Source organism: Sorex fumeus, unplaced genomic scaffold (assembly GCF_029834395.1).
Source record: "Sorex fumeus unplaced genomic scaffold, SorFum_2.1 ptg000122l, whole genome shotgun sequence".
Taxonomy (NCBI): domain Eukaryota; kingdom Metazoa; phylum Chordata; class Mammalia; order Eulipotyphla; family Soricidae; genus Sorex; species Sorex fumeus.
This window is the reverse complement of record NW_026606179.1, coordinates 20,996,517-21,021,125: the sequence shown is the minus strand read 5'-3', so window position 1 is coordinate 21,021,125 and position 24,609 is coordinate 20,996,517. Positions and strand designations below refer to the sequence as shown.

The 24,609-nt window shown below is 55.1% G+C and overlaps 1 protein-coding gene across 1 annotated transcript; it reads left to right on the top strand.

Moving 5' to 3' along the window:
• LOC130043657 (IgGFc-binding protein-like) lies at positions 1-24,491 on the top strand. The gene is made up of 16 exons (XM_056136089.1): positions 1-57; positions 1,807-2,362; positions 3,300-3,901; positions 6,865-7,453; positions 7,978-8,537; positions 9,143-9,671; positions 12,396-12,541; positions 12,660-12,801; positions 12,936-13,609; positions 14,579-15,098; positions 15,464-16,065; positions 18,468-19,014; positions 19,262-19,461; positions 21,602-21,997; positions 24,025-24,317; positions 24,427-24,491. The coding sequence occupies exons 1-16, from the start codon at positions 1-3 to the stop codon at positions 24,467-24,469; spliced, it is 6,456 nt and encodes a 2,151-aa protein (XP_055992064.1). The 3' UTR covers positions 24,470-24,491.
• The last annotated feature ends 118 nt before the right edge of the window (positions 24,492-24,609 follow it).

Sequence of the window (24,609 nt, the reverse complement as noted above, 5' to 3'; positions counted from 1 at the left end):
ATGCGCATCTTTGGCACCACCATCACTGCTGTCAAGCATGAGTTTGGCTTCATCCGGGTAAGACTTCTAATGTCCAGATGCCTGGAACACCCCCTTCTTCTCTCTTCCTCATAAGCATCACCTCTAAAAGTGAGGCAGCTATGCAGGTCCCCAGTCCCTTATCTGAAAGGTTTGGGGTAAGGTGCCTTTCAGATTCAGGGACTACAATTGGTCATAACCCACCAGGGCTACCAATTATACAATGCGCCCAGTGGGAGTTGCATAATCACACACATTAATATCTCTGCAGTGAAATATCTGAATATTCACACAAAGTGGGATAAATTAAGACTCTGGGCAGCCACACAGCCTTTGCTGCCAATTGAGTTTTAGCATCAAGCACATCTTGCCATCTTCAAACCACTTTCGCGCTGAGGGGGGGATCAGTGAGGACTGTGGGTGTCTAGCACCTACCTCATCACGTTCCCATGAGGTGGGAATGTGTTACCAGGTGAAAAGCACTTGGAACAGTGTCCTCCTCCTCGGCGTCGTAAGGAGCACTGTTTGTTCCCTGCACTGACCCCTCCCATAGACATTAGACCCTCCAAAGTGTCTGAGCTTTGGAAACACCCAGGGACCACACAGTAGCCACTGGCATGGTCCAGATTTCCCCTCAGGGAAGGTTCAGGAGCAATGCTCTGATTGGAAGGTGTGGGGGCTAGGTCATTAAGTTGGGGTTGCTAAAGGGTACAGACCTCTTAGTGGGGATAGATGTAGCACCCCTCAACACGGCTACAGATAGGCTCTGGGACCACAATGTAGCTGCAATAGTCCAGGCAGGAGATTCTGGGCCATCCCCCCTGGTCAAGCTCCACAAGTGATAACTTAGGCCTTTGCTGCTCAGAATATTTCCTGTTGCAACAGCCCAAGTGGTGAAGATGAGAGAAAAGGAGGCAGAGGGGGGTGGATGAGGGCGCCAATGAAAGGAAGACAAGGATTGGGAGAGAGAGGCAGTATCTTCTTTTTTACTAGAGATATGGGTGGTGGGCCAGAGCAATAGTACATGGGTTAAGTCATTTGTCTTGTAGGCAGCTGGCCCCAGTTCACATCCCAATCCCTACATATGGACCCCTGAGCACTGTCAGGGCTTGCTCCTGAGCAGAGAGCCAGGAATAACCCTTGAGCATCACCAAGTGTGACCCTGAAACCAAAACCAAGAAGGATGAGTGAACTGGAAAGAGACTGTTTGGGGAGGGTGCTGGGATCACACTGTGTCATGTTTAGGGGATATTCCTGGCTCTGTGTTCAAGGTGTGACTCCTGGCAGGGATCGAGGGACCACATGCAGTTCCCAAATAGAACCAGAGCTCACTGTATTGTTACACTTGTTTTTTTCTTTTTGGGTCACACCCGGCGTTGCACAGGGGTTACTCCTGGCTCTGCAACTCAGGAATGACTCCTGGCAGTGCTCGGGGAACCATATGAGATGCTGGGAATCGAATCCAGGTCGGCCACGTGCAAGGCAAACGCCCTACCTGCTTTGCTATTGCTCCAGCCCCTATTGTGACACTTAACCCCGTATTCTGCCAAGGAGGAAACTGTGCTGACTTTTATCTGAGTCCTGTGAGGATTTCTAAGGCCTCCTGAGGAGACACTTGGGGCTTAGAAATCAGCCTGGGATGGTGCACCAGAGCAAGACCTCACACACTCCAGAATTCCTCACTCCCTCTGAACCCCATCAGCCAAGCCTCTTAGCTTCCTCCCTTCAGCCCTCCCCACTGCTGAGGTACAGGGATTCCGTGATTCCGACTCTTCTGTCCCCCTGCAGGTAAACCAGCAGCAGATGGAGCTGCCCGTGACCCTGGGGGATGGGCAACTGCGACTCTCCTTCCGCAGCTCAGAACTCTGGGCTGAGGCCGGCCTGGAGCGGGAGCCAGTGGCTCTGCGCCTGGTCTATGACTGGCAGTATGCACTGTCTTTGCAACTGGCTGCTGGCTACCGGGGCCATGTGGCCGGCCTCTGTGGCAACTTCAATGGGGACCCTTCAGATGACCAGGAGGGCCCTGACCCGCGGGCCTTCTTGCACACATGGGGTCTGCAGTTGCCTAATGACCCCTGCCGCACCCTCTGGGCGGCCCCCTGCACTGTGCCCACAGCCCCACTATGGACCCCAGAGCCCTGCGGAGTCCTGGCTGCTCCGAATGGGCCCTTTCGCCTCTGCCACGCTGTGCTACCATCGGCGTCCTTTGAGAGCAGCTGCCGAGCTTGGACCTGCTCCTTTCCCAACCATCGACCTGCGCTGTGCCAGGCCATCCAGGTCTACGCCCGTGCCTGCCAACGTCTGGGTGTCAGCATCGACTCCTGGAGATTCCAGGCTGGCTGCCGTGAGTGAGCAGGAGTGAGCGGGAGTGAGCCATAGCTTCTGGGAAAAGGGATCTCGGGGCCCAGGGCCAGGAAAAGGGATCCTGGGAGCCGGGCAGGGCACTCCTTGGTACCTGGTCATCCTCCATGCCCTGCACAGGTCCATGGTCCCTTCCAAGGATGGCCATCGGGTCCTGGGCTTGGAACCGCTGAGATCCCAGAACCAGGAATCTGGGATTTTGTTTGGGACTGAATGACCCTCTGCCCCAGGGATGGAGCTCTTGGGGCCCAGGAGAGGGGATGGAGCGATAGCACAGTGGGTAGGGTGTTTGCCTTGCACGTGGATGACCCAGGTTTGATTCCCGGCATCCCATATGGTCCCCTGAGCTGCCAGGAGTAATTCCTGAGTGCAGAGCCAGGAATAATCCCTATGCATTGCTGGGTGTGACCCAAAAAAGCAAAAAACAAACAAACAAACAAAAACCCACAGGGGAACTTACTTCTGAGAGCAGAATTCCCAGATTTTATTTTTCTGTTGTTTTCATTCTGGTTCTGCACTCAGGGCACAATATGGGGTGCAGCAGATCAAATTCAGGTTGGCCACTTTAGGCACCCTACCCACTGAACTGTCGTTTCAGCCAGCGGGACCCCAAGTTTGATAGAAAAATCCCGGCTAAAGACTTCAGGTTGTGGGCTCAGAAGTCTGCGACTCATCTCGGAGCTTAAATTTCATTTTCTGAAGCCTGGTCCTGGGTCCTGAGGCCAGAAAGGGGTCTCTGCATTGGGGGTAGCTGGATCTAGAGGCTGGAAAGTCCCATTTAGGGAGTGAAATTCCCAAGAACCCGTAAGACTCCCGAGTGCTGCAGTAGGAACCCCGCCACCCCGGGGTGGGGACAGAATGCTGATGTCTCAGTAGCCGTGCCCTACTGTGACACTCTGCCCCCTCACTTTACTCCCTAGCCATCGACTGTCCCCCGAACAGCCACTATGAGCCGTGCGGGTCTTCCTGCCCAGAGACTTGTGTGAGCTTGTCAGAAACGCTGTCTTGTCATCTGCCCTGCGGAGAGACGTGCGCTTGCGACGCGGGCTACGAGCGCAGGGGCCCCCTGTGCATCCTGCGGCGTCGAGGCCTGGTGGGCTGCGGCTGCACGCACGGGGGCCACCGGCTGGCTCCGGGCGAGGAGGCCTGGGAGGGTGCGGGGTGCACGCGCCGCTGCCTCTGCCCGGCCGCCGGTGGGGTCGTTGTATGCCGCAAGGCCGGCTGCAGTCCTGCCGAGCGCTGCGCCCTGGCTGACGCTCGGCCCTTCTGCCGGCCCCGGGGTCCTGCCACGTGCACCGCCGCCGGCGGGGGCCATTATGTCACCTTCGATGGGCGCCGCTTCCGCTTCCCCAGCAGCTCGTGCGCCTACCTGCTGAGCGGCCTCCGCTCCCCTGCGCCGCGCGGGCTCGCAGACTTCCGCGTGCTCCAGAGCACCGGGCCAGAGGGAGCCCCCAGCAGCCTGGAAGTGCACGTGCCAGGGTTCCACCTGAGACTCGACGCCCAGGAACCTGGCCGGGTGATGGTGAGAAAGATCTCAATTCTTTGGCCGAATTTGGTATCATTTTATTTATTTGCTTATTTATTATTATTGCTTGGGCGGGCAGACCCCGCGGTGCTCAGGGGATCTGCACTCAGAAATCACTCCTGGCGGGGCTCAGGGGATTATATATGGTCCTGGGGATCAAACCGGGGTCGATCACTGCAAGGCAAGCGCTCTACTATCTCTCTGGACCTGAATTTGATATAATTTTAAAAAAATTGTTTTTCGAGCCACAGCTGGCAATGCTCAGGAGTTGCTCCTGGCAGTGCTCGGGAACAAAGTGGGAAGTTGGAGACTGAACCCAGGGGATAGAACCCAGGTTGACCTAATGCAAGGCAAATGTCCTACCCGTTGTACTATTGCTCCAGTCCCTTGATAGCAGTTTAAAATGACGATGACTGCACTCTGATATCTCTGAGGAAATCAAGAATTCTGACAGCAGGTCCTCTATCTTCATGCCCACTGTGGTAGGGGTTTCCACTGCTAGTCCTGTTTACACTCCGGTTTAGCACAGTCCCCACCACAGCCCACTGCATTCCACCCAACCATTCCATCTATTGTTAATCACCAGGCGCTAATAGGTTTTATATGTTAGTCACCTGGCACCAGGGTAATTTTTCTTTTCTTTTTTTATTTATTTGCATTTCAGTCACATCTGGCAATGCTCGGGCGTTACTCTTGTCTCTGGAATCACTCCTGGTGGTGCACAGGGAACCACGTGAGATGCTGGGAATTGAATCTGGGTCAGCCTCATGCAAGGCAACTGCCCTATGCCTTGTACTATAGCTCTGGCCCATGGGAAGATTTTTTTCTTTTTTTCTTTTCTTTCTTTTTTAAAGTAGATTTTTAAAAATTTTTAAATGAAACACCGTGGGATACAATTACAGACTTACACACTTTCATGGCTACATTTCAGTCATACAATGGTCGAGTACTCATCCCTCCACGAGTGGCACAAGGTTTTATACCAGGTTTGGTCTAGCCCTAACTTCACTTTGTGGTGGGCCCTAATCCCCAAATTTAAGTTCCATCTCCTGCCCCAAGATGTGCTGTGTACAACCATAAAACCTTATAAAATCCCAACAACAATTCTCCGGGTGGGTGCTATTATTTCCCTCATTTAGCACAGCGGTAGGGCGTTTGCCTTGCACGCAGCCAACATGGCCGACCCGAGTTCGATTCCTCCGCCCCTCTCGGAGAGCCAGGCAAGCTACCGAGAATATCTCGCCCGCATGGCAGAGCCTGGCAAGCTCCCCGTGACGTATTCGATATGCCAAACAAAGTCTCCAATGGAGACGTTACTGGGCCCGCTCGAGCAAATCGAAGATCAATGGGAGGGCCTTTACTTTACTTAAGCTTTCGAAGTAACACAACTAAAACAAAACGCCAAATCCATAAACCAAGATCTAAACCCAGATGGTGTGGCTCCAAAGGTGGCCCCGAAGATAAAAATAAGCACTTCAGAGAGATAGTACAGCATGTAGGGAGCTTGCCTTGCATGCAGCCGAACCGGTTAGATCCCTCGTACCTCATGTAACCCTCAAGCACCACAAGAAGTGATCCCTGATTGCAGAGACAGGAGTAATCCCTTAGCGCTGGCAGATGTGTCCCCAAAACAAAAAGGCATTTAACCATATTTTACTCTGATGACACATGTAGTTGTTCAAGTTCAGCCATGTGAAGTTGCCAGTGCCTGATGTTTTTGTCTACTAATGTAGTAATTTCATACAGTTTGACCTAAGCCTTCACATTCCTGGTATAAAACTCTTAATGCTGACTCAAGAATTCTAGAGTCTGGGGCCAGAGCAGTAGTACAGTGGGTAGGGTATTTGCCTTGCATGCGGCTGACTCAGGTTCGATCCTTGCCATCCCACATGGTCCCCCAAGCACTGCCAGGAGTAATTCCTGAGTGCAGAGCCAGGAGTAACCCCTGAGCATCACTGGATATGACCCAAAAAGCCAAAAAGAAAAAATAAAAGAATTTTAGACTATTATGGACTGCAGTTTGCCATAGCTATCAGCCCTTGTTCTGGAATCCTAGAACCCCATGTGTTCCAGGAATTATTCTGTTTTTCACATGTGCTAATTGAATTTTATGTTCCACTCTTAGTCCAAGTTTTGGCCACCTCCTGGCCCAGTTTAGGAATTCCAGCCCCATAGATCCCAAGGTTCACAGACCTTCACTGTCAGTCCCAACTCCAGTGAGCCGACTTGGTCAGAACCATGGACAGCAGACTCTGTTTAGGCGGGTTGGGTTGTAGTTGTTATTGTTTGTCTGGGGGGCTACACAGGGCAGTACTTAGGGGTTACTCCTGGTTCTTTACTCGGGAATCACTCCTGGCAGTGCTTGGGGAGCTACATGGGATGCTGGGGATGGAACCCCAGTTGGCTGCATGCAAAACAAGCATCCTAGCTGCTGTACTATCTCTCTGGCTCCCTGGTTGTATTTTTAACCACATTTTTTTTCTTTTTGGGTCACACCCGGCAATGCACAGGGGTTACTCCTGGCTCTGCACTCAGGAATTACCCCTGGTGGTGCTCAGGGGACCATATGGGATGCTGGGAATCGAACCCGGGTTGGTCACATGCAAGGCAAATGCCCTAGCCACAATTTTTTTTCAACCCTTGTGCTTTTAACCATTAGGGTAAGCCCTGAGAGCCTCCAGATGTTTCTTCTAACCCTCCCCAAATTAAATATTTTGTATGAATGTTATTTCCAGAGGCCCCAGCTTTCAACTCCCCAGATCTAATCCAGAGTCCACACTTGTTAGGAAAGAGCTGGTGATGGACAGCACCCAGGGGCAATGAGCACTGACCCCGAACCCCTCAGCAGTTCCCACCCCACCCCCACCCACACTGGTCCTCCAATTTTTACCCACGTATCCAAGACTCCTTGGTGCTGACACAGTTACCAGACCCCAGCTTTACATACCTTCTTCACACAGGTCAATGGAGACTGGCAGAATCTACCATTCCGGGCTCCAGACAATGGCACACTCATCTTTCGCCGAGGCTGGGACACTGTGGTCCACTGCTCCTTTGGGCTGCATGTGATATATGCCCCAGAGATCCGTGTGGCCCTGGATCTTCCAGAAGCATATCGGGGCCATGTGGTGGGGCTTTGCGCAGACTACAATGGGGATCCCTTGGATGACCTTCGGGTGCCTGGGGTTTGGGTCAACCCTGAGCTGCCTGAGGATGCGCTGGCCTGGGCCTTCGGCCACAGCTGCTTGGTAGACTCCTCAGCAGGGTGCCCAGATGCTGCTGCCAAGATACCACCACCGCTACCCTCCTGTGTCACCCTGTCAACCTCCAGCACCTCAGCTCACTTCTCCCATAGCTGCAGCATCCTCTTGGACCCTCGGGGACCCTTTCAGCTGTGTCATGAGCTGCTGGCACCGAAGCCCTATTTCCAGGACTGCCTGGTGGGGGTCTGCCAGGGTACCGGGCCCTGCCCCATGCTCAGCCTCTACTGTGAAGCCTGCCAGCTGTTGGGGCTCCAGGTCGCCCCCTGGCGGAAGGCGAGCCTGTGCAGTGAGTGTCCTAGCCTCAGCCAGCCTATCTGGTTTTGCTATCTGGGAAGTCTGGCTCCACTTCTTACCGTTGTCCAAAGCTGGCTGCCAGCCCCTCTCTGCACAATTTAGTATCTGAGATCGATCCTCCATGACGCTCTGACCAGCCCTCACCCTCTGCCCACCAATCCGGGAATATCAGCCTGACTCTGACTGGAGCCCAGCACCTTTGCTCTTATGTTCCCAACTTCTCAGCTCTGCCTGTGATCAGCCCAGAATTTCACCCCTGACTTGTTCAAGGGCTCAGAGTGTTGAGGCTCCAACCTCCAAGCCCTTCAGCTTAGCTCTGCCTCCTGCTCTAGCAGGCCCTACTGACACCCCCTGCCTGTTCCAGCCGCAGCTCTGCCCCAGTGCGGCTTGCCAGAACTTACCCTGCAAGGGCTCCAGGAAGACCCTGCGACCCACGTAGCTGGAGGGTGGAGGGAGTGAGAGGAGTCAGAGCAACCGCTTACTGCCCAGTAACCCCATTCCCCCTGTTGCCCGCAGGCCCGCTGTGCCCCGCACACGCTCACTACTCGCTCTGTGCCCCCGCCTGCCCCATCACCTGTGCCGGGCCGGAACCAGCGCCCAGCTGCGGAGGCGACAGGCGCTGCCGGGAGGGCTGCGTGTGCGACCCGGGCTTCGTGCAGAGCGGCGCCGCCTGCGTGCCCGTGGCCCAGTGCGGCTGTCTGCTGGGAGGCCACTACTTTGAGCCGGGCGCCCCGCTGCCACCGCTGGGCCCATCCTCCACCACACTCGGTCCCTGCTGCCGCTGCCACGCAGGGGGGCGGGTGATCTGCGCCCCGTGCCAGGTGGCTCAGGACAGCCCAGGACTCTGCCTGGCCTGGGGCGGGCTCGGCTACCGAACCTTCGACGGCGCCACCATCCATCTCCCCGGCTCCTGCACCCCCTTGTTGGTGGGCACCGGTCGTGCCCGCCTGCAGGGGGTGTGGCCTTTCCACGTGACTCTGGAGAGAGGCGCCGAGTCCAGCTCAGCCCGTCACGTGCTGCTCCACGTGCAAGGCCACCGCTTCAGCCTGCACTGCCAGGACTGGGGGTACCTGATGGTGAGCCACTACCTGCCGCATCCCACTGGTCTGTTCTCGTGAGCTCTCGCTCGGTGCCTCCTCTGCGCGCCCTCACGTCTGCTCTGCTCTTCCTCCTTCTTCTGTTTCCCCCCTCACACACTGCCAAGCTCTGCCTTCAGTCCGCCTCTTCTCCCCCCACCCGGGCATGCCCCCAGCTGCCTCTGCCGCACCCCCAGTCTCCATCCCTAACTCCCCTCAACTATCACTGTGCTCCCCCTTCAGCCCTCCTCCTGTTGAACTTGCCCCAACCACTTCCTGCCTGTCCTTTCACCCCCAGAATGGCCCCTGCTAACTGCCCCCAATGTCCCTCTCTCTTTCCCTGCTCTGGGGTGCCCCACAGAAACCCATGCATGCCCTAGACAGAAATCCTCGTCATCCGTCTTCCCTCACCAGCCCCTACCCCCACTTCTTCCTTGTTTTCAGAGCCCACTCCCCAGCTCTGTCTTGATGGCCCCCCACTCTCCCCTACATTTCACCCTCATGCTCCTCCCCCACCCCAATGCCTCTGATCCCCCTCAGAGCCCTCACATACTCCCACACTCTCCTTCTGAGTCTCCCCACCCCTGACTCTGGGCTCCCCACAGGTGGACGGGGTGCGGGCCTGCCTGCCCTTCACACTGCCCAGCGGTGGGGTGCGTGCCTTCACGCGGGGCGCGACTGTCGTGCTGGTGGTGCGGGGAGGCCCACAGCTGCTGTTCCATCGTGACTGTCACCTGAGCGTGGTGCTGCCCAATGCCTACCGTAACCTCACACAAGGTCTCTGTGGCAACTTCAACGGCCATGCCCAGGACGACATGCCACTGTATGAGCCCTGCCCGACGCTGCACCCCTGCCCAGGCTCCGGCTGTCCCACGGATGCCCAGGTCACAGACGTGGTCACGGACACAAACACGGTGTGGCCCAGCGCCTGTGACCTCTTGCGAGAGCCCAGCAGCCCACTAGCCCCCTGCCATCCCCACCTGCCACCGCAGCCCTTCTTCCAGGCCTGCACTGCCGACGTGGGCAGCGCCCATGGGAGTGACCCTGTGATCTGCGCCTGGCTGCAGGCCTATGTGGCTGCCTGCCACATGGCAGGTGCCAGTGTGCGACCCTGGAGGGGCCCCAGCTTCTGCTGTAAGTGTTTAAGTGTGGGACATTCAGAGCTGGTGCGGTGGGGTCATGGGTGTAAGGCCTGGTTTTCAGTCATCACCAAGGTGGACGGAGGCATCCTCTGGACTGGGACCTCACCCGACATGACAACCCATGGGGCAGTGTCCCCACCACCTTCCTGCTGGGAGGATATTTGTGCCACCTCTGAGCTTGCATGCAGAGTGTCATTCTGTATAAGGCACTTCTCAAGTACTGTCCCTAAACTGGCATCAGCAGCAGCATCCAGGGCTGGTGAGAAATGCAAAAAGAAAAAAAAGGAAAAAAATTTTGCATGTCTGAGACCCTGGGTACAAGCATGGCTGACACAAACCACAAACCAAACTCTTGGTCTGAGAATGTGGCTCAAAGCAGGTCTGAGTTTGATTCCTTATAGCCTATGGCCCCCTGCACTGCCTGGTGTGATCTCCCCACAACAGAGACCCAGAAATGTTGGGGAGATGACTCAGGGCTGGAGCACGTGTCTTCATGCATGAAACCCAACATTCCAGTCTCTGCACATCCCGCCCTCGTGAGCATGACAGGATGTAGCCCTGGTGCTTCCATGCAGTACAGCTGGCTCTGAGCAGCACCGCATCACTGACCCAAGTATGGAACCACTGGGCCAGAACTTATGGGTCAAATATGCCCACCAGCTTCCCCAAGCATCACTGGGAAGGCCCACAAAAGTCACAAAATAGGGCAGGGCAATACAGCAGGTTGGGTGTTTGTCTTGACATGGCTGACCTGGTATGGTCCTCCAGGTATCCATACGGTCCCCTGAGTCTACCAGGAGTAATTCCTGAGTGCAGAGTCATGAGTAACCCCTGACTATGCTGGGTGTGTCCGAAAGCCAAAAAAAAAAAAAAAAGAGAGAGAGAGAGATAAAGTCACAAAATAGAACTGAATTTTAAAATACATAAATAGATAATGCAAAGTCTTGCCCTGTTCAGATGTACTGAATCAGAAACGTGAGTGGAGCCCAGCAAGTGTGCATTAACAAGCGCCCTAGGAGACTCAGATGCTAAGTCATTCTGCAGCTCTTAGCCTGAAAGCTGGTGACCTGGCCTTTCCATCTGGCTCTGGAATCCTTGCCCTGACACCCCATGCTCTAGCAGCTCTCCCTCAATAACGCAAAAAAGCGTTCCAATAATAACATGAAAAGGACAGATGGCCCTTACTGAGTATTTCTTGGTGCTAAGCCCTATACAGCCTCAGTTAATTCTCCCCCAAAGCCCCATCAGGAAGGGACACCTTATGGATGAAGGAAACAGACATCGATGGGGAAGAAATTTGCCCCATGTTACACCCCGAGAAAATGACTTCTCTGACATGAGAACATCTGTTAATGCACTTAGCAACTGTTCTCCACCTGATTCCACATGCCTGGTCCTCACAGCATGGTCCTTCATGCCAGTGCCCATCCCTTTCCAGCCCGTTTCCAGGCTCATATGCCCACAATGGGAAGCTGTTTGGCTTTTTTATTTTCTGGTTGTGCTGGGGATCAAACCCAGAACCTCACTTGTGAGAGGCCTATATTCTATGTCTCTGTTTTTAGTTTGGGGGCTTCGCATGGTGGTGTTTAGGGGTTTAGGGGCTACTCTTGGGTCTGTGCTCTGAGGTTGATTCTGGCAGCGCCCGGGGAACCGGGTGGTGCCAGGGATAAACCCAGGCCTCTTACATCCGAAGTCTGCACTCCAGCTCAGTGAGCTTTATCTCTGACCCTGTTTGGCATCTTTGATTGAATGATGAACAAGGTCTCTTTTCTCTGTCCAGCCCTGGCCCAGCTGTGTCATGGGGACTCTGTGTGACCATGATATCACAGAGGATTCTGACAAAGAATAGTCAGCATCCCAGCTCACACTGGAGAGGGATGAACAAAGGATTGGGAGCAGATGTAATGAGGGTATTTCTGCCTTCCAGCGTAGCTAAACTGAGAGGCTTCCATTGCAGTTGGGAGAAAATCTGTTTTTCTCTCCTTTGCCTTGGCCTGTGTTAGCTTTATTCCCAGGCAGGGTCTTCCTGCCTGGTAATAGCAAGGCCTCAGCACTTCTGCTGCCAATCCCACCAGTTTCAAAGCCCATGGGGTAACTTAATGCCCTTTTCCCATTGGCCCCTGCTGAAGTTCCGGCTGCTGCCCACGGATGTTACCTGACCAATCACTGTCTCTCTAGAGGGGGCAGAGTGCTCTGATTGGCTGGTCCCCTGCAGAGTCTGGCAGTGAAAGCAGTCCACATGCCCAAAGCATCAAGGCTGGTGCCCAAAAGGAGGCAGAGGGGCTGTTATGTTAGAAGGATGAAGGCTAGACTTCGGCCTGAGTGTTCTCTGTGGGATTCACCTCAGGCTAGAGAACAGACTTAATCACCTAATCCTCTGATGGTTAACCCCTGCAGCACGGGCTGAGTCAGGGGGACCAACTCCCCGACAACACAGAGGAGGGAAGTGGAACTCACCATACCTAAGGTCCATTTGAGTCATTAGCACAGTATATGCAGACACCACTTAACCCTGTAGGGGGCTGTTCTTGATGTTCTTATGAAGACAGGATGGAGGGGGGTACTGGAGGGGAAGGGCATTTCTGGGGAAAGCAATATCCACAGAGTGCTGGGTGGGCAGAAGCCAGGCCTCCCACTTACCTGAACCTGACAAACTTTTCAGCCCTGCAGTGTCCCCCTCACAGCCACTACAGTCTGTGTGTGAACCCCTGCCCAGCGCCCTGTCTGGGGGTCCAGGAGGTGGTGCAGCTGCCCACCCCCTGTGCCGAGGGCTGCGAGTGTGATGAAGGATTCTTCCCTGCGGGGGGTGACTGTGTCCCCATGGACTATTGTTCTTGCTTCTACAATGGCCAGTACTTTCCGGTGAGCATCCCCACAGCTGGGAGGGAGTGGGGCTCGCTCGGAGCTCTGCTCTTGGCACCCCTTGCATACCTGTCCTCTTCACCATCACCAACCCCCCCAACTTCCCTTCTCTCCACAGCCAGGCCAGACCATCCTTAGCCACAACTGCTCCTCCTCCTGCTCCTGCCGGCCACTGGGCGGTGTGAGCTGCGTCCCCTTCAGCTGCCCTCCAGGGACGGTCTGTGGCATTGCAGATGGAGTCCTGGGCTGTCGGGCATCAGGTGATGGGGCTGTGGTCTTTGGGATCAGAAATAAGGGCATGCCCTTATGAGTCCTAGTATCATGGGGAAGGGTAACCGGGTGTCTAGGACTCATAAGGGCATGCCCTTATTCCTGTCCTCTCTCTCCTCTACAGCCACCTTGGTCCCTGTCCTGAGCCCTGTGACTCCAACACGTTTTGTCCCCCCTCTGCTCCCCACTCCTCGTTCCCAGTGCCCTGCCAACTCCCACTTTGTCCCATGTGGCTCTATGTGCCCTGCCACCTGTGCCCACCCCTCAGCCCCAGAGCACTGTGGGCAGCCCTGTGCCCCTGTCTGCCAGTGCCTACCAGGGTTCCTGCTGCTGGAGGACCGCTGTGTGCCCCCTGCCCACTGCCTCTGCCTCCAGCACCACCACCACACTTTCTGGACCGCCAACTGCACCCAACGCTGCCGCTGCCTTGCCCTGGAGAGCCAGGTGGTCCAGTGCCAGCCCGACACGTGTTCTGGTCACTGCAAGGCCTCTGCAGATGGCTGGGAGCGCTGCCTGCTAGGCCAGTCCCTGCCCGGTGGCACAGGCCCAGAGGAGCCGTTGATCTGTACTGTGGCTGGCGACTTCCACTTCCACACCTTCGGAGGCGCCCACTACGAATTCTCGGGCTCCTGCGTCTACCGCCTGGTGGGACTCTGCGGCTCACACCCTGCCGGGCTGGAGTCCTTCAGTCTGGATGTGGCCCCGCTTCTGCAGCCACACAGCTGCCCCAAGGCTCTGACCCTCTCGGCCTGTGGCCTCAGGGTGGACATGAATCCGAAAGACCCCAACCACATCCGGGTAAGGCCTGCCAGGCCCCACACCCGCCCGCTGCCCTCATCGGTCCCCCTTACTGAGAGGAAACTGGGGGTGGTCCCCCCTTTTCCTGCAGGTACCCTTCTCCTCCCATTGCTCAAGGGCATGAATTCTAATTTCCCAGGGGGCCCGTCAACCCTGTCCTGCCTGCTGTCCTCCCTCCTGACAAGCCAGCTGGCCCTTCAAAACGAGGCACCCGTAACTTCCCTGAGTTAACACTGTTACCCTCCATAAGCTCCCCACCAACTCCCCTATAAATCCACAGGTTCATCATTCACCCTCCCTTGCGCGCCCTCACCTCCACTGCATGTCTCTCCCTTCCACTATTACACAACACAGACTTGCCGCTAGACCTGTTATCGCCCTGTGGGGAGCAGGCCCGCCTTGCCACACTGCTTTGTGCTTCCCCAGATACTGACTTTCTGACTTTCCCAGGGGTGCCCCCATAGACAACCTCCCACATCTCCCCACAAATCTGCCACCTGCCCCTTCTTCACGCTGCTGGAGATAGTGTCTCCTCTGGTGAATTCTTGGGTCTCTCTGACCCATTTTCTCACCTTCTCAGTGTTCTGATAATTCATGGATTTCTGAGCCCACTCCACTCACCTATCTTGCCCCCTCACTGCCCCCCACAGGAGCCCATGGGGACCTTGATCCCCACTGACCCATGAACTTGTTCCGTATTTCCTCCGTTTATCTTCTTCTTGAACTTCCGGTTCATGCCTGACCCCTCCCCACCAATGCCCTAATTATTCTTTTTACTCAGCTGGCCCAGTGACCCCCTCATTAACGGACTCTTCATTCCTCTGCCATTGATCATCTGTACCATTGGGTACTGACCCAGCTGAGGTCCCACTGGATTCTCAAAAGACCCCTCATGACTCCCTCCCTCTAACAACCACCCACATGCTCTGGTCCTTTGTGGCATTTCCGATCGCCTCCGCCTCCCTGTAGGTTAACGGGATTCTGGAATCGTTGCCTTTCTCTCACGGGAGTTGTCTTCATGCCTACCTCCGAGGCTACCAGCTCTGCATAGAGACCACCTTCGGACTCCTGCTGACCTACGATTGGCATGGCTTGGTGCGGGTAACACTGCCAAGGTCCTACGGCCCCTACTTGTGTGGACTCTGCGGCACAAGTGGCCCCACCGCGCCAGAGCCCGATGCCTGGAAGGTGGCCGAGGTGCCAGGCTGTGGCCCCAACTGCGGGCCCCTCTGCCCTAGTCCCTGCCCTGTGGCTGCCCGCCAGCCATTCTCCGGGGACCGGTACTGCGGATTGCTGACCTCCGCCCAGGGTCCCCTGGAGCCCTGCCATGCAGCGCTGGACCCGCAGCCCTTCCTCAGCGACTGCTTGGTGGACACGTGCCGTCGCCGCGGGGCCCAGGGCACCGTCTGCAGAGCTCTGGCCGCCTACACCACCGCCTGCCAGGCTCTGGGTGTTCGCCTGTGGCCCTGGAGGACGCCTGACTTCTGCCGTGAGTGTGCGGGACTGTGCAGAGGGAGAGGGAGGAGCCCAAGGAGCCTCGATTGGGCGGGGAAGATCAGGAAGAGGCTGGGTTGCAAAAAGTGGCCAGATCAGGATAAGTGAATTCAACTAACACGGCTTTTTGTGTTTTGTGCCTGTCCCTGTCTCTCCCATGCCCTTCCTATTCTTATTTCTCTCTCCCTCCCTCCTCGCGTTTCTTCCCACTGCCCCCCTCCCTGTCCCATCTCCATCTCCATCTGTCCTCGGTCTCTGTCCCTCTCACATACCCGCTTCTGGGTCTCTCGCTCTTCCACCCCCGGGTCTCCCCTCCCCCCATCACTCCATCTCCGTCCCTCTGTCTCCGCGCCACCACAGCCTTGCAGTGTCCGCCGCACTCGCAGTACGAGCTGTGCGGCCCGTGCTGTCCCGCCACGTGCGCGGGCAGCGCGGGCTGCGAAGCCCCCGGAGCCCCCGGAGGCCGCTGCTGCGAGGGCTGCGTGTGCCAGGCGGGTTTCGTGCTGAGCGGTGGCCTCTGCGTGCCCGCGGCGCAGTGCGGCTGCCTCCGCGCCGGCCGCTACCGACCCCGGGGCGCCGTCTGGTACCCCGGGCCCGGCTGCGCGCGCCGCTGCCGCTGCGGACCGGCCGGCGTGGTGACGTGCGCGCCGCAGCCGTGCGCGCGCGGCCAGGTGTGCGGCCTCCGCGGGGGCGTGCGCCGCTGCCTGCCGAACAGCCGCGCCTACTGCGCGCTCGCCGGGTCCGTGCACGTGCTCGACTTTGACGGCCACGCCCGCGCACTGCCTCTGCCCGCGCCCTTCTCTCCCAAGCGCTGCCTGGACGTGCTGGCCCGCACCACACGCCCCGGAGCCTGGCCCTTCAGCCTCGACGTGGCCCGAGATGGCACCGGGCCGCTCAGCCTGCACTTCAGCCTCGCCGGCCGCCGCCTGCAGCTGGACCGCCACGCGGTTGGGGTCATCATGGTGAGTGCTGGTGGAATGTACACGGACCTGCCACCTTCCGGATGCACCTCCATTCCCCCTGTATGGAAGATGAGTGCATCGGCCCCTCAGAGTTTACGAGATGGTACACGAGGCTGAAGAGAACTTAATGGGCTAGGGAGCATGTTTTTTTTTTTTCTTTTTGGGTCACTCCTGGTGATGCACAGGGGTTAACTCCTGGCTCTGCACTCAGGAATTACTCCTGGAGGTGCTCAAGGGACCATATGCGGATGCTGGGAATTGAATCCAGGTCAGCCGCGTGCAAGTCGAACACCCTACCCGCTGTGCTGTCACTCCAGCCCCCCAAATTCAATTCTTGGGCACCACATTGTCCCTCAAGCACCCCCAGATGTAGGAACCTTCATATATACATATGTTAGGGGGCCACAGTTGGCGATGCACAGTGGTTACTCCTGTCTCTGCACTCAGAAATCACTCCTGACAGTGCTTAGTAGATCATATGGGATATAAAGGATTGAACTTGGTGCACAGTGGTTACTCCTGTCTCTGCACTCAGAAATCACTCCTGACAGTGCTTAGTGGATCATATGGGATATGATACATACATGCTTTGGCCATGGTCACAGCGAAATGATCCCCCTGGTACAGGTCTTGAATCTGGTGGTGCCAGAAGTTACCAGTATGTGCCAGGTGGTGCCAACCTGTGTGCATCGATAAAAGCCTGTGCCAGTCAATGCCAGTCAGTAGTACCCTATGCCAGGTGGTGCCTACCTGTGCTTATTTGCATAAACATGTGCCATTCTGTACCAACTTCAATCAGTGGGTAAAATCCTGTGAAAGTTGGTGTCAGTATTTGCCCATCTCTGTAAAGCAGTGCCACTCCGTGCCAAATGGTGCCAAGCAGTGCCATCTGCACAAGGTGGTGCCAACCTGTGCTAGGTCACTTTGTCAGAAAATGGCAAGCTGTGCCAGGCAGTGCCTATCTGTGTCACCATGTGCCAGTCTTGTTGCTCTGTGCCTATCTATGCTAGACTGTCCAGCTGTGCCAGTATTGCAAACCTGAGTCAGATTTTCCACCAGGTGCCAGGTGGTACCCACCTCAGCCAGTCTGTCTTGTCAATGTGTGCTAGTCTATGTAATCTGTGTCTAGGTGTGCCAGGCTTGTCATGGTATGCCATCTCATGCCAACATTGCCAGTCTATGCCAATCAGTGTCAATGTGTAGTAGTTTATGCCAACCTAGTGCTGGCCTGTGTCAAGGTTGTGCAAATCATTGTCAATGTGTGCCTATGTGTCAGTCTGTTCCTGTGTGTGCCAGCCTTGTTAGTTATGCCACAGTATGCCAGTCTTACCAAGGTGTGTCAGCATGTGCTAGTCTCTGCCAACAACTCTTTCCAGCTCATGCCAAGATATGCCAGTTTTTACCAAGGCATGCCAACCTATGCCAGCTGGTGCCAAGTTATGTCAAACCATGCCAAGGTGTCATTTTGTGCCATTGTTGCCCATATGTGCTAACTTGTGCACAGATGTGCCAGTCCTGCATAGGCATGCCAATCCATGTCAAAGTGTGTCTGTCAATGCCAAAGTGTACCTTTCTTGCCGGTATGTGCCATGACATCTGACAGCCAGTGCCAAGGTGTACCCATATAGGCAAAGGTGTGCCAATCCATTCTAATATGTGCCATTCTATACCAGAGTGTGCAAACAGATGCCATGGTATGTCAGTTTGTGCTGGCCCATGCTAATATATGCTAGTTCATGTAAAGATGTGCCACTTTGCCCCAGGGCTTGCCATTCCATACCGGTCTGAGGAAACTGAAGGCCTAGAGGATCCCTGGGAATTATTTAGTACTGATGTGCTTGGTACTCCTCTGAGCAATTTTTTGGGAGTGAGGGAAATTAGTCCACTCCTGGCAGTGTCCAGGGGCACTTCCTAGCTCTGCTCAGGAGTGACCCCTGGTGGTACACTACTGGAGCTCGAACTGAGTTTGCAGCATGCACGCGCATTACCTCTTCTGAGCACTTTCTGTGCATACTCACATTTAATTATTGCAAAAGCTGCGTCAGTCAGCTAGTGTTGAGCAAACACCTCCAAGCCATGGTGACTAACCCCAATCAGCTTTCTCATTCCCATGCTGTAAGCTGGTTGGGGCTCAGGTCATAAAGCCCTCACCGTATGCCAAGTGCTGTTCTTTGTTTTTCTTGGTGACTGCATTTCTCTCTCCAGAGTGCTCCATGAGGACCTCTTAGCTTCCCAGTTCATGGCTGCAGAATCAGAGTGTTCAGAGTGTTCAGGCCTCTTCCCCATGTTTTACGGTTCATCGTGCCACAACTTGTGGAGGCATGACCAGGTGGCTGGGAGGTGTGGAAGTAGTTTGGGCCTTCTCAGCCCCAGCCCTGACCCCTTTCCTCGCCTTTCCACAGGTGGACGGGGAGCGCTGGAGGCTGCCCTGGGCCCTGCCTGGGGGCCAGGTCTGGGCCACCCTGGAGGGCCGCCATGTGGTGGTGCACGCAGCCTGTGGCCTGCGGCTCCTGTATGACTGGGGGGAGCACGTGCGCCTCAGTGTACCTTCCACCTTCCATGGCCGCCTGGCAGGGCTCTGTGGGGCCTTTGGTGATGACGAGGACCCCCTCGGGCTGCCTTTGGACACAAAATCCTCGCCCACAGGCCCAGTGGCCACCCCATGTCCCCTGCCCGCAGCTGACCTCGGCTTCAGCATTAACTGCTCTGTGCAGCTTGCCCCACTCTTCAAGGCTCCCAAGCTGTGTGGGATTCTCCAGGCCTCCGATGGCCCCTTTGGCCACTGCTTGGGTCAAGTGGACCCCACACCTTTCTTGAGGATATGCCTGCAGGAAGAATGTCACTCCCAGGACGGAAGCCTGGAACTCTGTAAGATCCTCACTGCCTACACTGCAGCCTGCCAGGAGGCCGGGATCCCCGTCTTGCCCTGGAGGGGCCCCAACCTTTGCCGTGAGTGCTCTGCCTGGGTGTGGACATGCATGTGGGGCCAGCTGATGCCCCATCTCCTGGAGGGAGTCAAAGAAGTCCAGGCAGATGGTATTGGCCAAGAAGAGCACGTGGACGTATAGTCGCAGGGAAGGGGGAATGTCATCATCAAGGTGATGGCAGGAAATGTGCCAGGGCCGGCAGCCTGGCTGCAGACAGGAGGCAGTGGGAGGGGGAAGGAGACTGAGATGCCTGTGCTGTCTGCCTGCAGCCATGTCTTGCCCACCCCGACGCCGCTACAGTATCTGTGCCCAGACTTGTGCGGGGGGCTGTGTTCTGCCTACCAGCCCTGCTCACTGCGCCACCCTATGCTACGAGGGCTGTGAGTGTGAGCCCGGCCTCGTCTTTGATGGCACCGACTGCATATCCCGAAACCACTGCGGCTGTTTGCACAATGGACACTACGTGCCAGTGAGAGAGCCCGCGGGCACGGGTGGGAGGGCACAGCCCCATCACTCATCTTCAAATGTTCTCTGGGGCAGGGGGTGTACCATGGTGGAAGGGTGCTTGCTTTGCTCTGTAGCACTGTCCTCCTGCTGTTCATCAGTTTGCTTGAGCAGGCACCAGTAACATCTCCATTGTGAGACTTGTTACTGTTTTTGGCATATTGGATATGCCACGGGGAGCTTGCCAGGCTCTGCCATGCACCAGGAAAAAAATCATTTAACTTCCCATCAGCTCCGCATTACTGGGTAACCCCATGTAGCTGTTGTTATGACCCACTGTTTAGATGCTAGGTTGTAAAGTTGATGGGGCAGGAGATAGCTCATAGACTAAAGTGGGGGGGTTAAGTCCTTAAAAGGCAAACTTGGGGGCTTGAGTGATACCATATTGAGTAGGGTGTTTGCCTTGCATGCGGCCAACTTGGATTCGATTCCCAGCATCCCATATGGTTCTCCAAGCACTGTCAGGAGTAATTCCTGAGTGCATAAGCCAGGAGTAACCCCTGTGCATTGCCAGGTGTGACCCAACAAGCAAAAAACAACAATAACCAAAAAGGCAAACTGAAGGGAATTGATATGGGGGCCAGGGCAGTAATACAGCGGGAAGGGAGGGCACTTGCTTTGCATGCAGAAGACCCAAGTTCCATCTCCAGGCACCCCATATGGTTCCCCAAGCCTGCCAGTAGTGACTCCTGAATGCAGTGTCAAGAGTAAGCCCCGAGCACCACTGGGTGTGGCCTGGAAATCAAAACAGCTACAACAACAACAAAAATCCAGAAAGCCATGGATGAGCCCCGGGCAGGCATACTGTCCCCTTCTAGGTGGCCACCCCCTCTGACCCCTGCCATAGGCTGGGTGACTTAGTTGTTCTATAGATCAGAAGGCCACTTGATAGGAAACACATGGATGTTTAACGCTCCAAGCAGCCCCAGATATGAAGAGATGCCTTGTGATGACAGAGGCAAATGCGCAGCTTCCTCCACAGTGCAGTTGCATTGTGTGCAGGTGTACGTGCTTGCCCACATCCAGGACCTCAGGGAGCTCTGGGTATTGGCCCACACCAATGGAAAGGGGAGAGATTGTTCAGGGTTCTCAGAGATTAATGCCTAACAGGCGAATGCAGCAAGTTAAGGTTGATGGGCTCTGGGCCAAAAGAGACCTGTTAGAGGCTAGGGAGATGGGTTCAATCCATAGCACCACGTGGTCCCCCAACACCAAGCTGGGAGTATTCTCGCTAGGTGTGGCCCCCAAACAAAACTAAATTTAAAAAGACAGTTATAGACAACTGGAGAGATAGGGCAGTGGGTAGGGCGTGGCCGACCCAGGTTCAATTCCCTGCACCCTGTATGGTCCCTTCAGCACTAACAGGAGTGATCCCTGAGCGCAGAGCCAGGAGTAGGCCCTGAGAACTGTCAGGTGTGCCCCTCACTAAGATATTCTGAAACACTTCGAGGAACCTAGCCAATTTTGTTTATTTTTGCAGATTTTAGTTTTGCCCAACTCAGGTGAAAAAATCACTGTGGATTGCCCGTTGTTTCTGTGTCACTAGGGGAATCCACATCTTTTGGGCTCTCTGCCAGGGCGTCCCCTGCAGCAGTTCTCAGGGACCGTGCAATGCTGGGGCTCCAACCCGCATTAACCACATGCCAGGCAGGTGCCTTCACCTCTGCCCAGTCTCCTCATCCTGAGCATTGTTTTTAACGCCTAGGAAACATTCATGTTTTCCTTGAACTTTATAGCCTTTGCACCTTTTTAAAATAGGATTTCAGTCATTTGTTTTTCATTTCTAAGAGAATTTTGTAGATTGTAGAGTTTAGTTCTCTGTGATTTGTGTTATACCTGGGCTTCATTGTTTGTTAATATTCAGTGTTTTGAGGTTTGAGTTTGGTTTGGTTTGGTGGGAGGGGGCACATCTGGCAGTGATTAGGGCTTACTCCTGGTTCTGCATTCAGGGATCTCTACTGGCAGGCTTGGGGAACTGCATGGGGTGCCAGGGATCAAACCCAGGTTGGCCTGTTGCAAGGCAAGTGCCCTGCCTGCTGTACTATCTTTCAGGGCCATCATAATTTTTTTTTAGCCTAGTTTAAGGTGTGTCTGTCTCTCTGCAGGTTGGGGAGGCACTGATCCTGCCAGGCTGTCGGGAGCGCTGTGTGTGTGCACAGGGCCACGGTCTCCAGTGCCAGCCCTTTGCCTGCTCACAGGGCACAGACTGCATCCTGGAGGGAGGTGCTTGGTGCTGTGAAGCTGGGGGCGGGGCCACGTGTCACCTGGTGCCCGGGGGCCTCTTCACCACCTTTGATGGCTTCAGTGGGCTGGCACCCGCGCCTGTGACACCCTGTGCCTATGAACTAGCCTCCCTGATGGGCTCCGGACCCCAAGATCCTGACTGGTTCCATGTCATTGCTGACTTTCCACCCTGTCCTGGGTGCCCTACTTCCCAACCGCGGGTGATCATCAGCTTCAGGGATGGCTGTGCGGCTGTGGGACCCAATAGAGAAGTCTGGGTAAGAGACCCTCCTCCACCCCAGCCAAGACCCCCTGTGTAACATGGTCATAGTTCCGGACTCCTCCGGCCCACCAAGGCCTCTTCCCATGATTCTGATCTCTCACTAACCTCCACCACTGAAATGTCCTTGTTTTCCTGGCCTCTGACTCCCCCACAAACTTTAGCTTGGACTCCTAGGACACACCTCATTTTAGCCTAAGCCTTACTAAAAGCCTGGGAACAACTAAGGGTTGGAATGGAGCCTTAACCATAAGCCAGAAGGGCTCAAGCAACTTGGGGCTCTCAGGCTGTCTGGGGGTGGGGGGTGGCCTTTAGGGAATGAGTGGAGACTTCCCAAAAATAGCAGATGTAAGTACATGCCTTGCTCACAGCCGACCGGGGTTTGATCCCTGGCATCTCATATACCATAATAAATCCCTGAGCATAACCAGGTGTGGCCCAAAAACCAAAAAAAAAAAAAAAAAGCGTCTTCTGTCCTTCTGTGCCAGTTCCTATTTCAATTCTCCTGCTTCCTTTATTTTTTTTGGGGGGGGGTGGCCTGTACCCAGTTTTGTTCAGGGGTTACTCATAGTTCTAACTTAAAATTATTCCTGGCTATGCTCAGGGGGCTATATGGGATTCCAGGGATCAAATCCGGGTTGGCCCCATGCAAGGCAAATGCCCTATTTGCTGTACTATTGCTCTGTCCCCGCAGATTTTTTTTTCCATAAGCAAAAACCAACCTGAAACCTTGCACAGGGAAAGAAGCTGGTTATGTGGTTGGAGGCTAATAATAAAAGTGGGGATGGGGTAACAGGTGCAACCTGGCAGGTAAGTCAGAGCCTTTGCTGAAAAGATCAAGAGATCCTAACAGTGAGCTGTAGAGAGTTCAGTGCTTCGGACACTTGCCTTGCACACAAATGACCTGGGTTTGATTCCCAGCACCACATATGGTTCCCACAATCATCACTAGGAGTGATTCCTAAGTGCAGAGCCAGGAGTAAGCCCGGAGTACAGCCAGTGTGGCCTCAGGGAGCTGGAGAAAGAGATCCCCAATTGTCTTCTCAGCTTCTGGCAAGCAACTCAACTTCTCTATGGCTCAGTTTGTTCAGCTTAAAAGAAAAATAGTAACAATAGTATCACCATTTCGGGTGGCTGTGAGACACCTGTAAAGTGCTTGACACATGCTAACTGCTCAGTGTAAGCTGTGACTACTCTTGCAGCTCCTTTTTGATATTAGAGAGGCAATATGTATCACAATGTTTAACATCTGGGTCCTGGGCTAGATAGTAATACAGAGTAGAGCTGAAGGCCTTGATGTGTGGCTGACCTGGTTTGATACCCCACCCCTCCCCACCAACTCATGTTCCTGTAGCACTGCCAGGAGTGACCCCTGAGCATAGAGCTAGGAATTGCCCTGAGCACTCTTGGGTGTGGCCCAGCTCTAGTGACCCTGCCAAGGGAAAAAAACATTCAGTCTTTAAATCACATCTCCTGGATTCAAACTTTCGCCCTACAATGTGAACCTGGACTGCCTGTCGCTTGTGGGGTCCTCAGCATCCTAGTCAGGAAGAAGCAAGAGGGAAACTGTTCTGTAGATCAGCCTTACCAGTGTTGGTGAGGATTCGATAGCAACTATCAATAAACCACCACAAGAAGTACTCAAGAGCTGATTTTAACGTATATTTAAAATAAATGTGTTTACATAAAATATTAGGCAGTAATTATGAAAATATCAATATGTGAGAGTACCTCATCTTGTACTGACATGCTTGTAAAATAAATATTAAGGCTCTTTAAATGGTGCCTGGTACAGATGTGGGCAGTTATGAGGATAAAGAGAGACAACAGATTCCAAAGAAACATTTTCCCCCCAAGAAATGATAGTGTTCTGAAACCCCATCGCAGAATTCTCCCGCTGTTAATGACATTCTTCATGTGCCAGAGTCACACCCAGACTTCTTCCTCCAGCAAAGAGCCAGAGAAACGTTTCCGACAGTGCCAACATGGCTCGGCAGGACTGACAGTGGCCCCCCTCTCCCGCAGGTGAATGGTCGCCGCGCACGCCTCCCGGCCCAGGTGTGCAGGGGCGTGGTGGCTCGCCAGGCGGAAGGCTCCGGGGTGATCATCGAGCGTTCCCCCATGTTGCGGATGTTGGTGGGGCCGCACGGGGCTGTGGCCCTGCGCGCCTCTTCTGCACTCCGAGGGCGTCTCCGGGCCGCATGTGGGGACTACAATGGAATTGCAGCCGACGACCTGGTACTTCTTCCGAGAGGACTCCGGGGTGCCAGCCTAGGAGACGCGTTCCAGGGGTGCCTGACGCGGAGCCTCAGCAGCTGGTGAGGAGCCCCCCTCCTACCCCGGGACCTCCACTCTTTAGGCGCCACCAGCCCAACTCCCCGCCTTTTGAGGGCACGAAGCCCCCACTCTCACTGCTTCTTCCCACAGCACTGAGCAGCTGCCGGCCGGGCCCCCACCGTTCGCCGCGTGACCCCATCTCTCTAGGCGTCCCCAAGTACACCTGCCCCGACGGTGAGATTGCAAGGACCGTCCTGAGACTACCTTAATAGATAAGACACCTCTCATCCCCCCGCCAAAAAAGTGCTTGTGAATTTCTTCTCTGCCAGTGTC